The 22,889-nt window shown below is 40.7% G+C and overlaps 1 protein-coding gene across 4 annotated transcripts in view; it reads left to right on the plus strand.

Annotated features, from left to right (window-relative positions):
• The window catches only part of PARD3B (par-3 family cell polarity regulator beta), a gene marked incomplete at both ends in the record, with an annotated part of 962,085 nt that overhangs the window by 843,352 nt on the left and 95,844 nt on the right, over positions 1-22,889 (plus strand). For all 4 annotated transcript variants that reach the window (XM_080932740.1, XM_080932743.1, XM_080932741.1 and 1 more), the window contains one exon: positions 20,564-20,699. In XM_080932740.1, coding sequence (XP_080788866.1) covers positions 20,564-20,699 — 136 coding nt within the window. The remainder of the gene's footprint in view (positions 1-20,563; positions 20,700-22,889) is intronic.

Here is a 22,889-nt window from a genome sequence, read left to right on the forward strand (position 1 = left end):
TCAGGGCCCCACGGGCTTGAGGGCTCCTTTGTCTAGCTCAGACACCTCTGTAGCCAACAATGCTTTTGCAGTCTTGGAATTGGATTTCTTCTTTTCTGTGCTGGTTTTAGAAAACTGTAAAAAGATGAATGTAGTTTGTTATTCTCTGAAGCACAGGTTAGTAAAGCCCCATGAATATGTCTTATCTACTCAACACATGAAGTTTTGGTAAGTTAAGAGAGCAGCCATGAACTGTCTCTAGATTTACACACACACACACACACACACACGTTCACATACACTGGCACACACACATGTACACATGCACACTGGCATGCATGCACACACACAAACACATATACACACTTTCTCTTCACTGCTTTTCAAAGATGTTCTAGTTTTCTTCAGATTAGAATTAATAAAATAATTCACTTCAATTTGTTTCTGGTGGTAAAAGCAGGCAGTATTTCTCTTTAAGAGTTCAAAGGAACCATTGCACTGAGTTTTATGGTAATAAGAAACATCTTAAATTGCATGTAACAGGTGACTTTTTATAATAGATGTCCAGGTGATACATATTTCAAGGTAGAGGCTAAGGAACCCTATTGGCTTCTGTGTGTTTTCTCTCTTAAGATGTTTCATTCCCAAGGAAGAATATTTTCTTCTTAATTTTTATTTGGTATTTAACTCCCAGAAACAAAAGCCAATTAGGACAAAGCAGTAGGCCCAGAGGACCAGAATGGTTCTCACAACTGCCAGGTTGTTCAAAACAGCGCATGGTTATCAGCCCTGGATGCAGATAACAGGGGGGAAAGCAGGTATGATTTCTCCACTCCCAGCCTAAGAATGCAGAAGTGGTACCCATGGAATGAAGGGGACAGAAATGAGTAGAAAAACCAACAGCTACTTAGATGGCAGAGGTGTTGGTAACTGATAGCCTGGGTCAGGGGAGAACCAAAAGAGAAAATAATAAAACTAATAAACAAAACCGGAAGCAGACATGGTCTGTTGCTGATAAAAGCTTGAGATAACCAGCTTTGTTATTATATTGTAATCATTTATTATATTATAATTGTATATCAGAAACTCCTTTGGAGCTCAGAGGCTTACACTCTGGGGTAGGAATTCTCTCATGTAGCCTAGGCAGTTTCCCTACCATACTTTCCTGTGCCATCCCCCACTGTGGCCGTCTACCGTGATCATTTTCAACCATTAAGCCTCCTCTCCCATTGATGAAGAGGGGTCACTTCCACAAATTTAGCACATTACTCCATGCAGTCTTTGGCTTTTCAAACCACAACTTAATTCTTAGTATATCAGTTATGAGAAACACAAGCAAACTTAAAATTCTATTTATGACTCCAACAACGAACAGAGTAATGAGATTCCGTGTTATGGAAGCTGTCACATCTCGTCTCAGCCCTGTTGTGTCTAAATGCTCGCTCCCTTATTAAGCTCCATTAGGGAATTTTACAATAGCAAATTGTTTATCTGCTCCTGGTTTTCTGCTGCCTGACAGTCAGGCACATTTCACTCATTAATGTGGGTGATAGTGTACACTGTTGGGAATAAAAATGAGCAGGAAAGTAGTGGGCAGTGACTCCTTATCTGTGGGTGTCATAATATTCGCTTCTGTGTTAATTTTGTTTAAAAGTTGTGGTCCAGCCCCATGTGCTTTTCTTTGTTAAAATTTAAGTGATTCCCACCCTGCGCTACCAAACATTGCATTTGTAAACTTAACCTTCCACTTCCCTGAAATTCTCCATGATGTAATTTCCTCGAGGTGTTAGATTTAAAGTAATCTACATGTACAGCTTTGTTTATGAGTTACAAAATGCTTTCATCTGAGTGTTCCGTTTCATTTATACCACAATCTGGTAATAGGAGAAAACAAGGGGCTGAATCTAGTAGAAGAAAAACGTTCCAAAGGACCACTTAACAAATGCCACATTTCTACCTTGGTCTGGCCAGCTCTAATGGAGTACACATGGATATTTAAAGATAGATTGAAAGAGGCTTGCTATGTAGCCCATTCTGAACTTGAACTCATAATCCTCCTTCCTCAACTCCCTGGGTACTGAGATCAGGGGCTTGCTAGACTACCATGTTCTCTTATTATACTTTTTTTTTTTAATTTTCCTGAGTAGTTGAAAGCAAATTTAATAAACAAAGGAATTAGAGCAGAAAGAAAAATCAAAATCAAGAATTACTTCATGAGTTGTCAACTACTTACATTTTAGAATATTTTCGTCCAGTTTGTGTTATTTTTCCCATGTGTATCACTACAGATCATTTGTATGTATATGATACATATCATTTGTATGTATGTGCGTATGTATGTGTCTGAAATAGGAAGACTCTAATGTAAACTAGTCCATGTAATAATTACATCTATTTAATTTTACCCTCTTGCTTCTGTTGCCATTACACGTGCTAATCATTTGAAACGCTCACAGTATTGTAGAATGCGTTTTTATAACTCTAACCTTTGTAAACTCTCTGACAAGCATGTGTTTAAAGCACTTTGCCACACAGCTTGAAACACATTGCTAACAGTTTTCTAGAATACAAGAGAAGAAATGCTTCAACCAGCGATGCAGGAGAGTACTTCTGGAACCCCATTTGTGATAACTTGAGTATTACCACTTTCAGACCTGTAAAACTGCTCATTTAATTCATCAAAAGTAGTGCCATGTTGTTTTACTTTGAACTTCTTAATCTACCAGTAGAGTTAAGAGTTACTATAGAAACTCAAACCTTGGAAGTTCTTATTCTGCCTCAGTGGTCCATTATCAGGGGGAATGGTTTCTGGAGTAACTTTCTCGTTTCCTCCTTTCACAGATCTATGCGAATTTATCAAGATGTATTAGGATGCAGGTTTTCATAACCTTCTTGACAAAAAGAGTGAGTGACGGCACACCTGGGCCTTTTATGTGCTGAACCAAACCGTATCTGCCTAGATCTTGTTTAATTGACTCACCCTTCCCTCCAGTAGAATAGCATCCTTCTGAGCAGAGTATTAAAAAAAAATCAGTAGATACTGAGAGAAATGTCACTTCAGGGTCTGGGCATTGCTATGACAACCCACCCTCCATCTATCAGGGCTCTCATCAAGGAGCGCTGCACAGGGGACCCCTTTTGCAATGTTTAATCTGAGAATTTTAATATTAAATATCTATTTGACATTGAAAGCTCGCACCTTATTTGCTATTGTCAGGCTTAGCTGATAGACAGCTAAGTCAGTCTCTTTTTATAGTCCATTTCTGAAATGAAACCATAAATTTTGAAGCCGGGCTTCATCACTGCAGAGAAAAGCTTTCCCAGCCTATTGTTGAAATATAACATTTTACAGGATTTATGAGGTCCAGATTCAGGAAGATCGTTTGCCAAGCACTTAAGGCTGCTTTTGCTACCCTTTGCTTTTCTTCCCCCTTGAAAATACACATAGGGAGGGAAAAGCCATTAGAAAGGAAAAATTATCAAGAAGACCATAGCATATTTGGTACGAAAGTCCTCTGTCTAAGAGAAAAGTCCCATGCTTGGAGTGTGGACAGTGTTGACTGCACCAGGCTGTCTTTGCTGATGGGCAACTCTGTTGACATCTGCAAATGAGTGTCCATGACATCTGTCTTGGTAGTAAGTGAAAAACCTCTGGTTCAGAGCAGCGCTTGCATTCATGATTGGAACACAAGCCTGCACCACTGCACTTCTAGGAGTCTTTGAAGTCCTGTGATATGAGAGCTCTCTGATTTGGTCATATCCCATTTAGCTTGTTTTATTGCTGTTAATTTTACACAGAGAAATAGATTCTCTGAAACTTGTGATCACAGTAGCTGTCAAGTGGTTGAAAATGAAGAAAATCACCAGACAGTGGCAGATGTATTAAACACTCTGGAATTACTAAATTAATGTAGCTCTTTGTCTTTGAAAGGTTTCGTGTCCAAGGACTGGATTTAAACTAAAAGTCAGCAGGAACAATTAGCTGTCGCTTCAGCCAGCCCCTGCATCATTGCAGTGGGTAGAGGGTGAGCCACCAGCACACCTAGGGAGAGCTCTCACATTGGTTCATTTTGACTGTGAATGACTTAATTTAACATTTTCTTTCCCTAACAAACGCATTAGCTAGAAGGCTAAGTTCTCTTTTTAATCCCTTTCTCTAAAAGAATCATCATGTAAAGCCATATTAAGTAGGCTTCTCACTCCATTTGTTTTCCATCACTATCCTTACTTAATGCATGAGCTTCTGCTACCCTTTGAAACTACAAACAGCAGCAGTGAGAGAGATGGGGAGTTGTGATGTTCTGTCTGTCAGATCCTACTCCAGTTTCAACGTCACTCCTCTAGACAGCACCTCCCTGTGCCCGATCATCTTCCTGTGGTTATTGTTTCTCTTTTCTCTTTTCTTAAGCATGGATGAATTTCAGATTATCTTTTATATTCAAAATGCAATGTACAAGAGACTTTAAAAACAAAGTGTTGGTTCCCACCTGAACCATCTGGTCTTCCCATGAAACATGGGAAAAATTTGTCCACTGCATTAAGAGCAATTTCACCTGTTGGAAGGCTAAGCTCCTGACCATATTGTCTTTCTTGGTTTTCAGTTTGTTTGTTTGTTTGTTTGTTTTTGGACCAAAAAAATAACCTTTTATCTTGGGTATTCTGGCAGCATAAAGAAAACATCTGTTATTTACAGCAACGCTGCTTCCAATTTTTTTTTTTTTATATTTATGGGTGAATTCCAACTTTGGTTCTAGGTGAAGACACACTTCAAAGAAAAATTCAGTAACTATACCTCCGGCTTTGTGGTGTTCAAATTGCAGGGTGTCGAACATTAGCATGAAGCTGATGTAGGTCTTGGTCATGAACTCAGCAAATGTTTGCTTTTGTTCTTTAACTGTGATTCCCTTTATGTACAAGAAGGGGTGTGCTTTGCTCTAGGTTATTGCGTAATTAGTTATCTCTGATTCTTAGGAGTGGATAAGCGCGCCAAGTCTGAATCTGACTTGTATATTTTATGGCAACTCTGAATATTCTCTTTGGTACAGAGCAGAGGGTGTGTGTGGAGTCGTGGCTGCTGAATTTTTCATAGCTTCTCTCCCTTTGCCACCCTAGTGACTGTCTCCTACAAAATTCGGGCCATACCTCAGCCATACAAACCTTCCTTTCATGTTCAGTTGCCCTGAAGTAGACAGTTGTGGGATACATTGAAATGTCTCCTGTGAAGATTTGGAGGCCCTGGTTTAACAAAAGCAAAAAAAAAAAAAAAAAAAAAAAAAAAAAAAAAAAAAAAAAAAATGGCTACTAGAAAAAAAAAGGTAGTGTAGAGCTCAGCAGACGTCTTTTCTTGTCTGGGGACTCCTGTGAAAACAGAAACAACAGAAATGACATTGCTTGATTTTTGGCTTCCTTCTTATTCTTGTGTCTAAGGAATCAAAGGAGACAGAATTTAATTTTATACTCCCTGAGATTTTTCAGTGTGGTGCATTACAGTACAGGAAACAGTATCCCGCTTAGCCCCTGAACTACCATGGCTGAGAGTTTTTGCAGGGTGGGAGAATTCAGGAGCTAGAAAGCATGAAGGAGACATGGTGCCTAGGAAACCCATCTCATTAACCCAAGCCCTTCACAGGATTTCAAGATACCCAGGCTCTACAGTGCCCTACTGCTTTCATGACTAGCCTGCAGAGAGCTAACTCACAAGCAGTTTGGATGTCCTCTTGAGGCTTCCCAGTTGCTCTGAAAACCTATCTTTGAGTCTTCCCTCCACGGCCCCTTAGTTTGTCTCATCGATTCTCCTTAAAACAGTTATCAAATTACTACAAAGTGTGGATTTCTGGATCGTAAACTAACTCAGAGGATCCATCGGGTGGGTGGGTTCCATGGTTTTCCAATACTTCTTGTGGACTGACTTCAAGGTGATGGACATGCTTAATATCACAACTCATCTTTTTGCCTGGAGCTGAGCTTGACCAAACAAAAGAGGCTGCTTCTGCTTCCCCAGGGTGTGGAGTGTACCATTTCCATTCAGCAGTTCTCCACAACTTGCCCGAGGCTTCAACTACCCACCTCTGCGGAGTGCTAGAAAGTGATATGCTTATTAGACAACTTTGTTAATCAGACTAGAGTGCTTTTTGGCAGTAAGATCCTAATTTGGCTAAATTTAACTCCGAGATAAAGGCCGGCCAGTGTTGCTAGCCTGCTTTCTCTATAGCTGTGAGCTTGGACAGTCTCACAGTTTCAAGACAGTTCCATCATGGCCTGCACATGCTATATTTAGTGTGACATAGCACAGAAAAGGTTTCCAATAGCATCATTTCAGCGCACACATATATTCCACAAGTATTAATAAGCAAAGCACATTACTGCTTGGCTAGACAATTCTTATGGGAGCTGATGGCACCAAAAATGTTCTAGCAATTGCTGCTTAGAGAGAGGAGGCCGTAAAAACATGTTACAGCAGAGAGAACTTCAAAACCAGTAGAGAAGTTTCCTTAGACAGTGAATATCTGTGCAGTCTGTGGAGATGGCAGAGTGGTCTACAGTAAGCCACTGAGGTCTGCACAGGAGTGTCCCTGTCTTAAATGACTCTCTTGGTTCCAGCTCCCACAAACACTTAGCGTTAAAGGTATTTCAGGCGTGAACTCTGCCAAGTTTTATAGAAGATACCAGAATGATCCAACGCCTTGCAGCCCTTAGCCACTACTGAGGAGTAGATGAAGTTTAAAAATATATAAAGCATGTGAATGATTACAATACCACAAAAGAAGGCAAAGGCCATAAGATTAGTGCCAAGTACTGAGAGAATTCCAGAATAGGATTTCTACCAGGAGTGCGCTAGGGACAAACCTCGTGCTTAGAACCAAATGCACAGGAACCTGTTTCTCTCCAGCGTTCTGGATGCCACCTGGCCCGTCCACCATCTTCTCCATTGTACGCCTAATTCTATTCTGTATTCCAGTCTTTGAGAAATGGTTTTCTCCTTGAATACAATACCCTCCATTCTGTATTCCAAAGAAAATCCAGAATTGTATCCTGCAGTTTTAATTTTATTCATGTTGCTTCCTGACTGAAAACCTGTTGTCAGCCTTTGAAGTGAGACATCTGACACATGGGGCCACCTGACTCCAGCCCCGTCCTGCAGAAGGCCTGGGTTCAGAGACTGGAGAAATAGGGGTGGAAGAGACTTTGGTTAAACCCAGCCTGCAGAGGTCAGCAAGGGGTTGGTGGGCATTCCAGCCGTCTAAAGATACAACCAGCTTGCTACCCGTGGAGACGATGAGGCTGACACAAGGAGAAGGAAGAGAGAGAAAGAGAGAATGGCTTGAGAGAGGATTGGGTCTCCCGAACAGAAGCCTTTCACAAAGAGCTTTTCATTGCACCTAAGAGAAGACAGTATAGTGTCTGTCCTTGGCAGGACAGCTTGGGTCAGTACCTGAGCTGACCTGGGGAGTGGAAGATGCTTCATTACCATAACAACAGAATGTAGGACTGACCTCTCTAGGCAGTCCCACCTCCAAGCCTATGGGCAGAAAGAAGAGATACTACTTGGATGACACCCTCATCCCCTCATCCGGATAAGGGTGGGAAGCACTGACATCACCAAGCTGTTGCTTTTATAGAAAAGCAAGACGTATTTCTCCACTGACAAGGATTTGTGGCACTCCGCAGCTGTGTGGGGCTCTATTTTACTTTTTTATTTTTTTAGGGCTGCCTCCACCCCCTCCTTCAGTCTTCTCTGGACTTACATCTGTCCTCCCAGCTGTGAGCTGAATCCCCGGGTGCAAAACCCAGGGAGAGAAGCAGGGGGAGTGTACAAATAATAATTATGTGCTGCTTAAGTCTGAGTCTCGGGCCATTGTGTGTCCACGGGCAAGGGCCTTCTGATTCAAGTGTGTGCTTCTGTCTCGCTTTCAGTGTCTGTCTGTAAACCTTGATGGTATTAAGCACACGTTTTAATAAATATTTTGTTTGCTGTATTCCCATTAATATTCATAGGGAATGGAGCACTTTGGGCTTTGTGATTTTCTAATAAACATTGATGGTGTTACCAGTTTGTACTGAGCATTCAGTATGCTCCATCAAAATGGCAGCTCTAATTAGGTTCCTTGAATTAGCTAATGGATTTTGAGAAAGATAGCTTAGAAAGCTCTTACAGCTGTCCAAGATATCCCTGCCATGGCAGAAAGACAAAAGGCCCCTGGAAGCTACAGACTTCAGAGCTTTAGAAATGCAGCTGACAGTTAAAAAGATAAATTGCATTCATATTTTTCCAGTGAAAGTCCTAATACTGAATTAATGTTATTCCTGTAGCGAGCATCCATTAGGAAACTCATTTTATTATAAGGATGCATTTTGACCATTAGCTCTCTTTCCTTAGCCCCTCTCCCACCCCTCCCTCCTCTCTCTCCAATTCCCTAGATATTTTGGATGTGGTATTTAAAAGCTGCTCTGAAGAAGAGGAAATGATTCTTTTGGGGGGCAGGTTATAAATTTAAGAACTCTCTTAGATATACAATAAGGATTCAACTTTTAAAGTAAGTCAAGTAATATAAAAAGAAATAACACAGTGATTCAACTTAAGCCCAGTGGCTTAGATTTTTATGTGGAATTCGAAGAGAATTTGAGCTAGAAGGCAATGGGCTTATTTATACTTGGATGAGAGATGATTTCATTGTAGAGTAGGAAGCCTCTAATAAAGTGTGCGACTTCCTTCTCCCATGCTAATATTCAGTACACCAAATAATGCAGAGCCATCCAACCCCGCCTTCCTGTTTGTGTCCTGAGCATGGATGTTTCCCAACAAATAATGAATTAATGGCATTGGAATGGCTATCTTGTATCTTCAAGTACACAGAGAGAAATTGTTTCAGATTGTAAACAATGTACAACAAAAACAATGTACAGAAAAATGTACAACAGACATGGTCTCCTGAAAGTTCCTTTTGGCTGTGTGTGCACTTGTTAGCTCTTTAACCTGTATCCGCTCAGAAAATTAACTCCTGGTCCTTTCTCCTCGGAAAAGTTTCATTTCTTCAGGAACATGGTGGATCCTTAGGGAAATGTCTCCTCTGTCGTTAACTCCCAACTGTCCACATTTGTCCTCAACATTTGCATCCTTGTGCTTCTTCTGTTTCCTCTGGCTTGGCTTTTCCCCACCTCATTAGTAACTTTACAAAACAAGGGGCTGGTCCACAGAAAGAATATGAACTTTAAGTCAATTAATTAGGATATTATATATAGCTCTGGGGGAAAAATGCTTGTTGAAAAGGAAATAACATTGTTGGTTTAAATGAGATTTTTAAAAAAAGAAATCTTTTGTGTTTATCTTATCATACTCTTCCTAACCACCCATTTCTACAGATAATTGAGAGCTGACAAAAAGGTGGTGGTTGATAAAACTGTTGGAATTAGCTAGGGAAGGAATATTGCGTCTTTACAGCATATAGATGACAGATTGGAAAGCTGCTTTGCTCAGTGACAAAACCAAAGCAAACACATTGCTATTGAATATATATTCATATATGTGTATATGAGTACATATACTCATATGTATGGATATACATTAATATATTTGAATATATGAACATATTTATATTTATTATATTCATAAGACTTCACATGACTGCACCATAATGGCTGGTAAAAGCTATACCTGACATCATGTTTATGGACAAACTGGCTACTGTCACTGGATTGACAGACTATTAAAAGCTGAGGAAGGCATGGCTTTTATTTCTTTCACTGGGAGCTACTGAGTTCCGAAGTTGGCAGCATGGTGCCTAATTTTCCTCCTCCTCTGGTATCTGCTGACTCACTTTTCGTAGGGGTGTAACAAGCTGCACACTCCTCCATGGCAGGTCTTCGGCACCACCATCACCTCCCCTGCATAGGGCAGTAGCTATTAGTTAAGATCCTGTGACTGCTTTAAATGCCATGGAAAAGAAAAGTCCTTGTCAATCCCTAACGGAGTGAGTTCATTTGTTTTGTTTTGTGTTGCTTTAACTTTCTGACCCGTGATTTGGCAGCCAGTACCTTTCCCCCAGTGGGAAATTTGTCACTGTATTAATGGTGCGTCAAACACCATCACCAGCTCATGTCAGATAAACAAGAGCTATGCCTATAGAAAATCTTGAACCGTTCAGTGCTCCTCCTAATTATCTCAATCCTCAGTGGTCCTTGGGTACAGCGTCCAGTCATTTGGTAGACGGGCGAGACTAGAAGCTGAGTTTTCCTGATGATGTGGCCCACTGTTGAGTTTGAATTATATATATGCATACACACATATGCAGAAAAATTGCAAAATGCAAGAAAACCCCGTGTAGATCAAGGGTTCATCTCTCAGGTCCATTCTTTCAGGATGACCTTGGTACAAACTCTGTTGTGAGGCAAGTCCCCCTGTCACAATCAGGATGAGTAAGAGATGTTCAAATCCTTCATTGCCCAGAGTTCCCCCATATACTCCTGCTCTGACTCAACCAGCAGTGTTCCCTTCTCTGTAGCTCCCCCTTTTCACACCCCATTCCTTCCTCTTCCATGTCTACCCTCCCGGTCATGCGCATGTACCCTTCTCTCTACAAGGCCTGACCTCCCCAAGTAAAGTTAATCACATCCTCGGTGGAGCTGCCCAAGGACTTTGTTACACACCATGATACTTCCTCATGATAACTGCCATAGTCTACTGTCACTAGTTATGTCACCGTCCCTCCCCCACACTGGACTGTGAAGTCCCTGGAGGTGAGATAATGATCTGAATCCTCTCCCTAGAGACAGAGGCATGGCCCTACTGGAGAAAAAGGAAAGTTCAAATGAATGTACTGGTCAGAAAAGAGCTGGTCATTGGAGAGATCCCATAAGGCAGCCAAGGGTCCAAGTTTGATGTCTAGTAACTGTTTTCCATTCCATGATGAAAAGGAGGTTGGTGATTCTCTAGCAAGTATTTGGAAGATTCCAAAGAACATCTTTTAACAAATGAAACTATCTAGAGACCATGGTAGTACTAACTATTCACAGTCCCATAATCCCTGAGGTCAGGAGGTCAACAGAAAATACCTGTGTACCCAAGAGCACCTTCCATCCTGGAAAATGAGAGCTGAGGAATCATGGACCCAGTGTCCTTTGGAGTATAAGTAGATCTTGCTTCTTCTGCAACTCTCTGGATTCAAGAATCTATTTTAATTGGGTGATTGCTGTAAGCATATTTAAAACTGCAGAAGATGTTAGGGTTTAATACATTCAGATGTAAAAGAAATGAAATCAATCCAGATGCTCTCAAGCAAGTTATTAGCAAGCTCTTAGTCTGGTGGACCTAGTTGTTTTAACAGTAATCATATTATTATCCTGCAAATGAAAACACCTGTTTATTAGATTATGAGATTTCCTACCGTATATAATCATTAATATCTTCCACCATGGTCACATAGATATAGTACAATCATCACTTCTGTGTGGTTACATAGTTTCTTATGTGTGCTCGTCATAGACACTAAGTTATACACATACACATACACCACATACACATACATATGCATATATATTGCTTTGATTTTTGACATCCAGAGTAGATCTAAAGTATAACTTTTAGCTTCTTTCCACTGAAAAACCTTTCTTTGTATATTTTGCTTTGCCACTTTTATTATTTTCCTAAACTCTTCTATTGAAGGAGAAGGTGGGAGGCAAGAAATTACAGTCTTAACTGCCTGATGGGCATGCAAGCTTTAGAATGTCCTCCCAATTACAAAGCTACACTCCATGCACTGGATCATTAGAATTTTCTTAACTTTCCCTCCAAGTTGTGTTATCTGTTACACTTTACTCCTTTGGTATCCAAGGGGGAAAGCCTAGATGCCCAGCTGTTGAGAATCAGTGGGTTGACAGCACTCCATGGTCCCCAGGGAGGCGAGACCATCTCCATTGTTTCTTCTGAGGAAGAGGGGATTTCACGGAGGCCTAGGAAATTCCCAAGGTTTCATGGCCCGCAGCCCACAAAGGCTTGTTTTCCCAGAGTGACCCTGAAAGCTTAATCCACATCTAAATGTCAGATATGTATTCTTAAAACTCAAGCTGTGTTTGATTTAAGCCTAGAAGGTAATAATTTTATCTTTCAGTTCCTGTAGCTGTTGGTGAGAAGCTCTTTGGGGGGGGGGGGGTGTACGCACATATTATTATTAATTTGCTCAAATATTGCACACAGCCAAACTTCCTTTCTCCTTGCCTTGTCCTTTGTTCTGTTGAAGAAGATGAACCCGAGCTACACACACTTTGTAGGTTTCTTCCATTCACCTGTTTATCTAAGTTCTGTTGGTTTTATTTTGGATCGTAAAATCCTTTGGCAAAACTTTTAAGGTTTCAAGTAAAGTCGTGTGTTAAGGTTAGTTTTCAATGGTTGGGATATGCTTTAAAAATTGTGTATATTCAAAACTCGCCCAGAAGGATATTACAGGTGAGTGTTATATTGATTCCTACTTCTGTGCTCTCAATAAGCCCACCCAGTGCTGTTTCCTTTGCCTCTGCATTAGATCGCTTCTCCCCTGCCTCCGCAGCAGCTAAACCCATTCATTTGCATATACAGGACCATGCTGGACACATAATGCCAGTCTCAATCCTGGAATCCTGTGCATGACAACATAGAAAACAAATAATAAAAGGTTGTTAGGAACTGACACCAAAGGAAACTAAGTTAGCTCATATCTAGGGACATTTCAGTGGGTGGAAGATTTGATGAAAACATGTCACTGTTAAAATGGCCCAAGCCTCTGTTTGTTTGGTTTTTTTTTTTTTTTTTTTTTTTTGTCTAAATGCTGAAAAACTAAATATATCAATTAGATGCAATCCTGAGGCAAGGTGTGTAAGAAGACTGGGGTCTACCTGGACTGCAACATGGGGCATGCTTCATTTATCATCTTAAACAGAAAACACAGCTCCACATTGATCCACATCCATTCTCTTTTGCATTTGTGTATACTCATTTGGAAAGACATAGAGAAAAAATGAAAGGACAATTTTGCCACCATTCTGTGTGGATTTCTCAACTATATATTAAGATAGTTCTTTTTTTTTTTTAAGTAAACATTGCCATATATATCACTTAGTAAAATTTTTTATGATCCCCATGTACTTCATATTATTAATAAAACTGGTAAAATGCCTTGAAGACATATAGATCATATATTATCAAATATCACATATATATATATATATTTGAATATATCTTTGAAATATTTAGTATATATGTGAATTACTTAATATTCCAAATATTTTCTCATGTGTTTTAGAGGCAATATATCTTAATAGTATTCAACTATGAGTAATTCAGGAAATATTTTATGACTAAAACAAAATGGCTTCTGAATACAACCAGCAGGCCATTGTGTAGAATGAGAATAATCTCCTGTCACAGGCTTGTAAAGGGGAGGGAAGCTGTGGAAATAACTCGTGCTATTGTTGAATTATAAACCATATGGACAGTACCACTCTGCAGAGTTATAGGATGTATACTCACTCACTCTGGAAAAGGAGACGGAGAAATGGGATGTCCTGACCTTACAGAGCAGCCCTGTATTGTCTCAGGTGATAAGGAGCAACGTAGAGATGTGCCTTTTATCTGAAGATATGACATCAATCTGGTGACAAATCTCAGTCACAACACCCCAAGGCAAGAGAATGTCCCTGACTTCAAGCTGTACTACAGAGCGATAGTGATAAAAACTGTATTATGTTGGTACAGAGATAGACATGTAGACCAATAGAATAGCATTAAAGACCCAGAAATGAACCCAAACACCTATGGTCATATGATCTTTGACAAAAAAGCTAAAACCACCCAGTGGGGGGAAAAACAGCATTTTCAATTAATGGTGCTGGTTCAACTGGCTGTCAGCATGTAGAAGAATAAAAATCGATCTATTCCTATTTTCCTATATAAAGCTCAAGTCCAAGTGGATAAAGAACTTTCACATAAAACCAGATACACTAAATTGAATAGAAGAGAAAGTGGAGAAAAGCCTGGAATGTATGGTCACAGTGAAAAATTTCTTGAACAGAACACCAAAGGCTTATACTCTTAAGATCAACAATCAACAAATGGGACCTCAAAAAAATTGTGAAACTTCTGTAAGGCAAAGGACACTGCCAATAAGACAAAATGGTGACTAACAGATTGGGAAAAGATCTTTACATCTTTACAATCCTACATCTGATAGAGGGCTAATATCCAATATATACAAAGAATTCATGAAGTTAGACTCCAGAAAACTAAATAACCCTATTAAAAAGTGGGGAACAGAGCTAAACAGAGAATTCTCAACCGAGGAAACTGAAATGGCCAAGAAGCACTTAAAAAAAAATGTTCAACATCCTTAGCCATCAGGGAAATGCATATCAAAAGGACCCTCAGATTCTACCTCACACCAGTCAGAATGGCTAAGATCAAAAACTCAGGTGACAGCAGATGCTGGTGAGGATGTGGAGAAAAGGGAACACTCCTCTATTGTTGGTGGGATTGCAAGCTGGTACAGCCACTCTGGAAATCAGTCTGGTGGATTCTCAGAAAATTTGACATAGTACTACTTGAAGTCCCACCTATTCCACTCCTGGGCATTTACCCAAAGGATGCTCCAACATATAAAAAGGACACATGTTCTTTTACATTCATAGCAGCCATATTTATAATAGCCAGAAGGTGGAAACAACTCAGATGTCCTTCAACAGAGGAATTAACACAGAAAACGTGGTACATTTACACAATGGAATACTACTCAGCTATTAGAAACAATGACTTCATAAAATTTGCAGGCAAATGAATGGATCTAGAAAATATCATCCTGAGTGAAGTAACTCAGTCACAAAAGAACTCACATGATAAGTACTCAATGATATGTAAATTTTAGGCAAAGAGCTTGGAACACCCACAATACAACTAATGAACCACACGAAGCTCAAGAGGAAGAAACACCAAGGGTGGATGCTTCAGTCCTACTTAATCAAGGGAAGTTGAGGGCAGGAGGGACTGGGGGGGAAGAAAGGAGGGGAGGTGGAAAAGATGGGCAAAATCAGGTATGGGAGGAAATGGAGGCAGAGAGTCAGGAAGTTTAACAGAAGTTTGTAGTAATGGAGGATGTGGAAGTGGGGGTAGCAACCAGAAAGTCAAGATGCCAGGAAACAAAGGCCTTCAAGGACCCCATGGGGATGACATTAGCTTAAATACCCTACAAAGTGGAGCAAGAACCTGTAAAGACCATATCTAGGGTTTAAGGATGCCTCACTGGTTTTGAGGAATGGGGCTACCCACCCATCTCCAAAATTTTAACTCAGAATTGCTCCTGTCTAAAGGAAATACAGGGACAAAGAGTGGAGCAGAGACTGAAGGAAAGGCCATCCAGAGACTGCCTCACCTGGGGATCCATTCCACATGTAGACACCAAACCCAGACAATATTGCTGATGCCAAGAAGTACATGCTGACAGGAGCCTGAAACAGCTGTCTCCTGAGAGGCTCTGCCAGAGCCTGACCAATACAGAGATGCAGATGCCGGAAGCCAACCACAGGGCTAATCACAGGGACCCCAATGGAAGAGTTAGGGGAAAAACTGAAGGAGCCACAGGGGTCTTATCTGGCATCAATGGAAGGGATATCCTTTGTCCTGTGAGGGCCTGATGCCCCGGTGTATCGGGTGTACAGGAATGCTAGGGCCGCCAATGTGGGATTGGGTGGGTAGGGGATGGAGCATCTTCACAGAAGCAGGATAAGGAGGGATGGGATAGGATGTTTGCAGAAGGGAAACTGCAAAGGGGATAACATTTGAAGTGTAAATTAATAAAATATTCAATTTTTTTAAATCACGTATTTGTTATTAAGTGTCTTTAGTATTATGGCATCTATTTTGTGTATTTTCGTGTATAGTTAGGATAGACAGAACTTGCCTTGCTGCAGCACTGGGTGCTTTTCCACCGTGGGCCTCATCCACAGTCTTTGTCTTGCACATGGGATCTTAGTCATATCTATCGATTTTCTTCTGCGCTGCATTCAGTTTTACATCCGTTTCCACGTAAGCCTGTTAGTGATATAATATTAATTGCCCAGAAATCTCGCTCTGCAATTGCTCCAACATCATTCCTTTAATGAATCCAGACCTCACTGCTTGTATTCCTATTACTTTAGCTACTTCTGTTTCTATTTTTATAGCAAAGATCTGTGCAAATAAAAGAATATCAGAAGGTACGCCTATAAATGTGCTGTGCTAAATTTCCTCTGCGTCGAAACGCCTGTGAACTGCTGTTCCAAGATGCCTGTTGCATTTTAATGCCTTTCTCCCAAGGCAACATGATATAGAAGAAACAGCTAGAGTTTTACAGGCACACGGAGCGCAGTCCACCACTCTCCCCTCGTGTTTCTCTGCTCTGAGGCTCGGTGAAAGCCAGCAACATCATCCTCACAGATCTGAGTGGCACTGGATAACAAGCACTGATCCTGTGCCCAGGGACTTCACAGATGCTCCACAAAGCCAACTTTGTTTTCCAGCCCCCAGCAGCAAGGACAGAAGACTGTGCTATGCTTAGACTGGTACTTATTCCCAAGAAGTACTCCTATTCAGGGGATTATGAGCAAGAGTCAGTTTAGATATTTTTTTTAAGTATGTAGTGGCTTGGTGTTAAGGTTTTCACATGTGATAGTCATTTCTGACTATAGATACCTGCAAAGAAAATAAAACCCATTACTACATTAAGCCCTGCCCAGATCAGCAGAAGGGCCTGTTTAAACATACATCTGCCTTTAAAGGCATAGGCTATGTAATTGACAAGAAATCCTAAATAACACAAATGTTTTTATGTATGGCTTGAGTTCACTCAACATTCTGAGACCGTTACTGGTCACCTACACAATATAAATGAAGCTGGTTTTGTAAGAACAGCCAGACTCACCTGGGTGTGGTCATGTAGAACTGTAATCCTTGCCCTGTCAGAAACAAACAAAAAAGCACAAGCACACACAGGATGTGAACTCCACATTGTCCAGACACCGAGTATAGAAAGCCTAAACTTCCAAGTAGCAATGCAGATAGATGTAGTGTCTAATCCTTTAAGAGGTTTGAATTACATAAGAACAAGTCTCTGAGATATAAATGAGATAGAAAAAATGAGCTCTATTGTAAGTAGAGCGCTCCAGTCAACAGGGATGTTTGGAATCAGATTCACCTTCTCTCATCTATTAGCTGTGAGCCTCTTCTTCATTTTGACGAGCAGAAAAACAAAACTTATGTTTCGGTATTCTTTCCAGACCTTGAGGGGTTTTTCCAAGCTATTATATTAGAATTATAAAGTTCATGCAGGGATCCATCTCTGTAGTTGGTTAGTAGTTTTCTCAAGTTCTGGCTTCAGAACTTCAGAAAGGATTCTGAGACTATCTATGGTCCTTCAACTGATCATTGATGTGCCTTCTGACAGATAATATAAGTAAAATTTTGTATCAATATATTTATGGTATAAATTATAATGGTTGATACCATTGCTACAAATTATATATAAATCTAGCATCAAATTCATAAATTTGCACAACTTCATCACAAAATAGAATCAATTGATTGCTATGCTTACAACACTATAATATGTAACATTTTATTACTTTAGTGTTATAAAAATGTGTGTTATCTACTGAGAGGAGTTAAAACCTGAAATCAGCATATGTGATTCCTAATGTTAACATATAAAACACATGGAAAAACCACACTGTTGTTACTAAAGGCAGGAAGAGATTTAGGAATGGAAAAAATAAGACAAAGTATTGAAAGGCAGTCCCAGGTTATGATAAAAGACTTGCATTTTATTCCAAATATCTTCTTAGAATATTCACACATGGGAGAAGACACAGCATGTTTTGCATAGAAACCTAACCATGCCTCTCAGGCTTTTTGTTTTTTTTTAAACGGGGGCCGAATTTCTTTCCCAGGTAAATAGTCACGCTCCTGTCAGCCATCGGGGACATATTTGAATCCTGAACAGCTGCTTTGATATTCTTGCCCTACTATCTTATTTGAGAATGGCAATCTGATCAAACCCATATTTTTAAAATTCATATATTTATAGGCATATGGAAGAACAGTTTATAGTCTGCATATGATTTTTTTCCCCCACCACAAATAGAAGAATTGCGTGGTGTTTGGTCCGTTTTAAAAACAGCACCTTTCCAGTCCTTGCTTTTCTTTCTCTGCTCTCCTTTCTTACTGATGACTTCATTCCACTTGAATTCAATGCTTGGGTTTCTTTGGGGTAAACTAATAGATTATGTATGCGGTGTTTGCACCGTGTTGATTGAACTCATCTGGTGAGCCTGAATGCTGCTTTCACATCCCCATAACCAGCAGAAGCCTATGCACGGGACTCAGCCACCACAGTCATCTTGGATTACTAAGGAGCCCAGGCAGCCTTCAGAGTTGACATGCTCTTGCCACATGTGCTCCAGAAAGGCTGAGCGAGAACTCACTGTCTTTGGGGGGTTATCTTTCTTTTTAATTTAAAAAAGGAGAATTAGAACTATTTCCAGGATTTTTACATACATCCTGAAAATAAAGGTCTGTGTTCTACTGCCCCCACCCAAGCATTTGTCTTCTTCTTTTTTTAAGATGTACTCCTATTATTTTCAGTGATGTGTGTGCATGTATCTGTGTGGGTTATGTGCATGTGAGTGCAGGTGCCCAGAGACCGAGGTAGCAGACTCCCTGGAATTAGAGTTATAGGTAGCTTTGAACCTCCTGATATGGGTGCTGGGAACCAAGCCCAGGTCTTGCTAAAGCAAAAGTGTTAAGTGTTGATTAGTTGCCTTTACTGACACACTCATGAAGCCCAGTGGTCAGCGCATACTTGCTCACATGAGAGCACAGAGCCAACATGTGGCCACACTCTCCACCCCCTTGCCCTCAAGTAAAGCCTGTGTCTTGCAGACTTGCTTATTTGCTGCTTTTTTTTTATTTAAATAACTTCTCAGTTTAGTTTTCAGATACTTTGATTTGCTTTTAGATAGATCACCTTTTTTTATATATATGATATCTTGTTTAAATGTAAAAACTCAACTGCAATATGCGAAGACCTTGATGATGGCAAGGTTCTTCACTTCCGGTGCCACCTGCCTGTCCAGTATTCATCTGTTCCTCTTCCCACAGTCCCTCCCATATAACTCATAACCAAGAGGATGGTTCTTAGCCAAGACTCAGGTCAGCAGCAATTACTCTTACTACCGGACATGAGGAAGGGGGAAATATATCATCTGATATGTATAAGAGGAGAACAAAGGCAGCTGGGACCTCTCCTTGTCCAAATGTACAATGTGTCTTTTCCTACCTGGAATTGCCTCCTCTTTCCTGCACAGCCACAGAGTTACTATGTAGCCTAGAAATTTCAGTTAGAGCAGTGCTTCTCAACCTTCTAAGGTTCCAACCCTTTAATACCTTTCCTCATGTTGTGGTGACTCGAACCATAAAAATATTCCATTGCTACTTCATAACTGTCATTTTGCTACTATTGGGAATCATAATGTAAATATCTGATACACAGGAGATCTGATATGCAACCCTCAAAAGTGTCACAGCACACAGGTTGAGAACCACTGAGCTAGCATGTCACCTCCTCTGTGGAGCTTTCTACCAGTTTCCTGTAGGTCCTTCTGTCCTCTCCCTCCAAGAACATGACTCTTCCAGGGAAAGAATGGGAACTGTTCATCTCCAGAGCTTAACTCCAAGTCCAGCAGAGTTGGGCACTCAATCCTTAAGTAAACCAGGGAAGTTCAAAGGCAGTTCAGACCTGTGTCTCTGTTTCATTTTGCCCCCTCTCCCAGTCTGGATTATAAGGCACAAGCATAATCCTGAGTCTGTAAAAATAATCATAAATCAATCCAAACTAAAAGGGGACCACTAGCTACCCAAAGTGGCACTGGGCAAGCTGTAAGTCTGGGGCAGAACCAGTGGCTAACACAAAGAGATGTGACCCAAGGACACAAAGGAGTCATCCACCTTCCCTTATCCTGCTAACCCTAACTCCCCCCTCTCTCTGTCTCTGTCTGTCTGTCTGTCTGTCTGTCTCTCTCTCTCTCTCTCTCTCTCTCTCTCTCTCTCTCTCTCTCTCTCTCTCTCGCTCTCTCTCTCACTCTCTAAAAGTTCTCGAGTTTCTCTAAAAGGAATGCTGGTGCATGTCAGCCAATCATCTGTCACATTCAACCTTCAGGTCAAACAACCTGGATTTGGTCTCAAATAAGCAATGGCATCTGAAGGAATGAAATACCCATATTAAAATTTAACCAAGCACTGTATATATGATCATAAGAAAAAAAGTGGATAGCCTTTTAATTGCTCTAAGAGGTCAGGACATTATCTTACATTCTCATTCCCAAAGCATTTATTAATCCTAAATCAGACGTTTTGACCCTTGGAATTAAATGTGTGTGTGTGTGTGTGTGTGTGTGTGTCCTTTCACCATTTTCCTAGTTTAAATTACATTGTCAAATCTTTTAAATTTGGATGTCAGGTCCTTTAATAGGGAGAGTAAAAGGGGATTTCCAGGGCTGACATATACATGTGACCATGTCTATTCCTGTGCTACAGTGTCCGACCCATGGCCGGAACCACTGACCGCATCCAGAAGCTTCGGAAGGAGTATTACCAGGCTCAGAAAGAAGGGCTCCTTTTGTATGAAGATGAAGACGGAAGAGCATGGCCATCTGACCACGACCTCCTCTGGGTAAGCCCATGCCTGATTCCAATCATAAATTCCTCTCTCCCAAAATAATTCAGAGCAGAAGTACACAGTCAGGTCAAGAAAGTTTCGTGCATATTAGGTTACACTTAGGTTTCTTGAGTTTTATAGATATGAACACTACACAGACCACAGCCATCTTCTCCCACAGAAGTTGTTTATATAAATCAAACCACACAGCTGTACTTACTCATTCTCTCTGCTCTTGCACTTACTTCCTGTTGGGTACCTCACTAGGTTGGGCCAAGCAGATGTCATCTACTTTAAAGAAGACAAAGAATGTTTGTGCACCTTAATCCATCCACCCCTTCTCTTAGATCTTGAGTATCAGGGCCAGCATTAATAGATTTCCCAATATAAGATGTCTCTTCTTTAGAAAACAGTAAGTATAAATAAATTTCAGAGGATAATTGTCAAACACATCAGTTGCTTGCATATTAGATCTCAGCAACTCATGTTCCCCAAGCCTTACCAGTACAACAGAATGGCATGCCTTGAGATAAGGGAGGTTTTTCTATGAGGATTCACTGTGCTGACTCAGTCAGCATCAGCACTAGAGGGATACTCTGATTTCTCTGGGTAGCACAGTTTTCTCCCTGCCTAGTAAATCTACCTATAAAATATACTTCACTCCTGAGCACCCGCAAAATTGCCCAGGCACAGAGCTTAGCATCAGATGATAAGAAAATGTTGGCTACAATGCCTGACTTACAGCTGGTACTCAGTACATAGTTCTAAATGTTGGCTCTTGGCAATTGGAACAGAGCTGAGTGTGGTCACTGTAATGTCCATCCTGTGGGTTCTTTGGGATGATCGGTGCCTCCTGGTCTGCCATCTTGGAAAGACAAACAGATTACAGGAAAGTCTCCTGTTCTTGTTTCACACATGTTTCTGCTCACAAGATCAAGGAATATACCTAATTCCCTTCAGTGTTCACATCTTTACCTATGAGGTCAACATCTCCACTGTTACTCAGAACAACTCCCAGGACCAGGAGAGTCCCTTTCATAGAATGGAGTTGTAAACACCAGTGGAGCCAGGGAATGTACACACATGTGTAATCCCAAAACTGAGGAGACAAAGTAGGAGGATCCCAAGTTCAAGGTCAGACTCAACTACATGGTAAGATTGAAACCAGCCTGAAGTGCATGAGATTCAGCCTCAAAAACAAAACAAAACAAAACCAAAAAGAAAAAAAAAAAAAAACAAACAAACCCCAAACCATCCAAATGTATAAATACATATTAACAGAGGTTCACTGTGCATACTGCTGATCTAAACCAGTGATGTCAGCCTGTTTGGAGAAAGGCATGCCGAGACTATGCAACTAAACCAGTAACTGCCCATGTTCTCATACAGGTGAAGAATTAAACACAACGGTATTTACAGAGATGGAACAATGTCTCTTAGATTCTCAATGGTAGAAGAGAACAATTTCTAGGGAATAACAAATGCAACCATGATTCACCCTGTCTCAAACTTGATCCTGATTGAGATGCTGCTTTTGACGAGAGATGTGAGAGATGTGAGGTACTCACTTGCTAGGCACAGCTCGGGGTCCCTTAACAAAAACCATTGATAAAGTGTTTGGCACGATCCGGAGACCAGAACACCACGGCCAGTGCTCTGAAAAGTGTTTATCAATTCCTATGAGCACAATAAGAAAGTAATTTCTGAATGACTTCCCCTTGTTATTTCAACCTTATTTAAAGATGTCTTTACCTTGAGCTGAAAGAATGAAGATGCTAAGCCTGTCGAGCTCCCCAAACCTGATTTTGGGGGGTGGTCCTTTGGGGGCACCCTTTCTAATAGTTCCCTTCACACCAAACAAACTTGTAACCAAACAATTTAGTGATTGGAGAAGTATCTATTTTAATTTGTGTTTCCCATGCTCTGGTGTTTTGAGCTTTGCCAAATGTGACTGATTTTATGTTTCCCAGACAGTCTGAGTCTAAGGCATCCCAAAGGGATGCTGGGAACTGCAGTGTCATAAAAGACAAGTGTTCTCTGTAGTCGCCTGAGATACTCCAAACTGGGGATTAGAATCTCAGCATCCTTTCCACTCCTTTCCCTATGCCAAAGAAAAACACTGGTACCTTTTGTCTAGGGGAGGCCTGAGAAATTATACCTTTGTCTTGCTCCATTTGGAGAGATCTAGGAGAGAAAGCTTAGGGA

This window comes from Micromys minutus, assembly GCF_963924665.1.
Source record: "Micromys minutus genome assembly, chromosome: 19".
Lineage (NCBI taxonomy): Eukaryota > Metazoa > Chordata > Mammalia > Rodentia > Muridae > Micromys > Micromys minutus.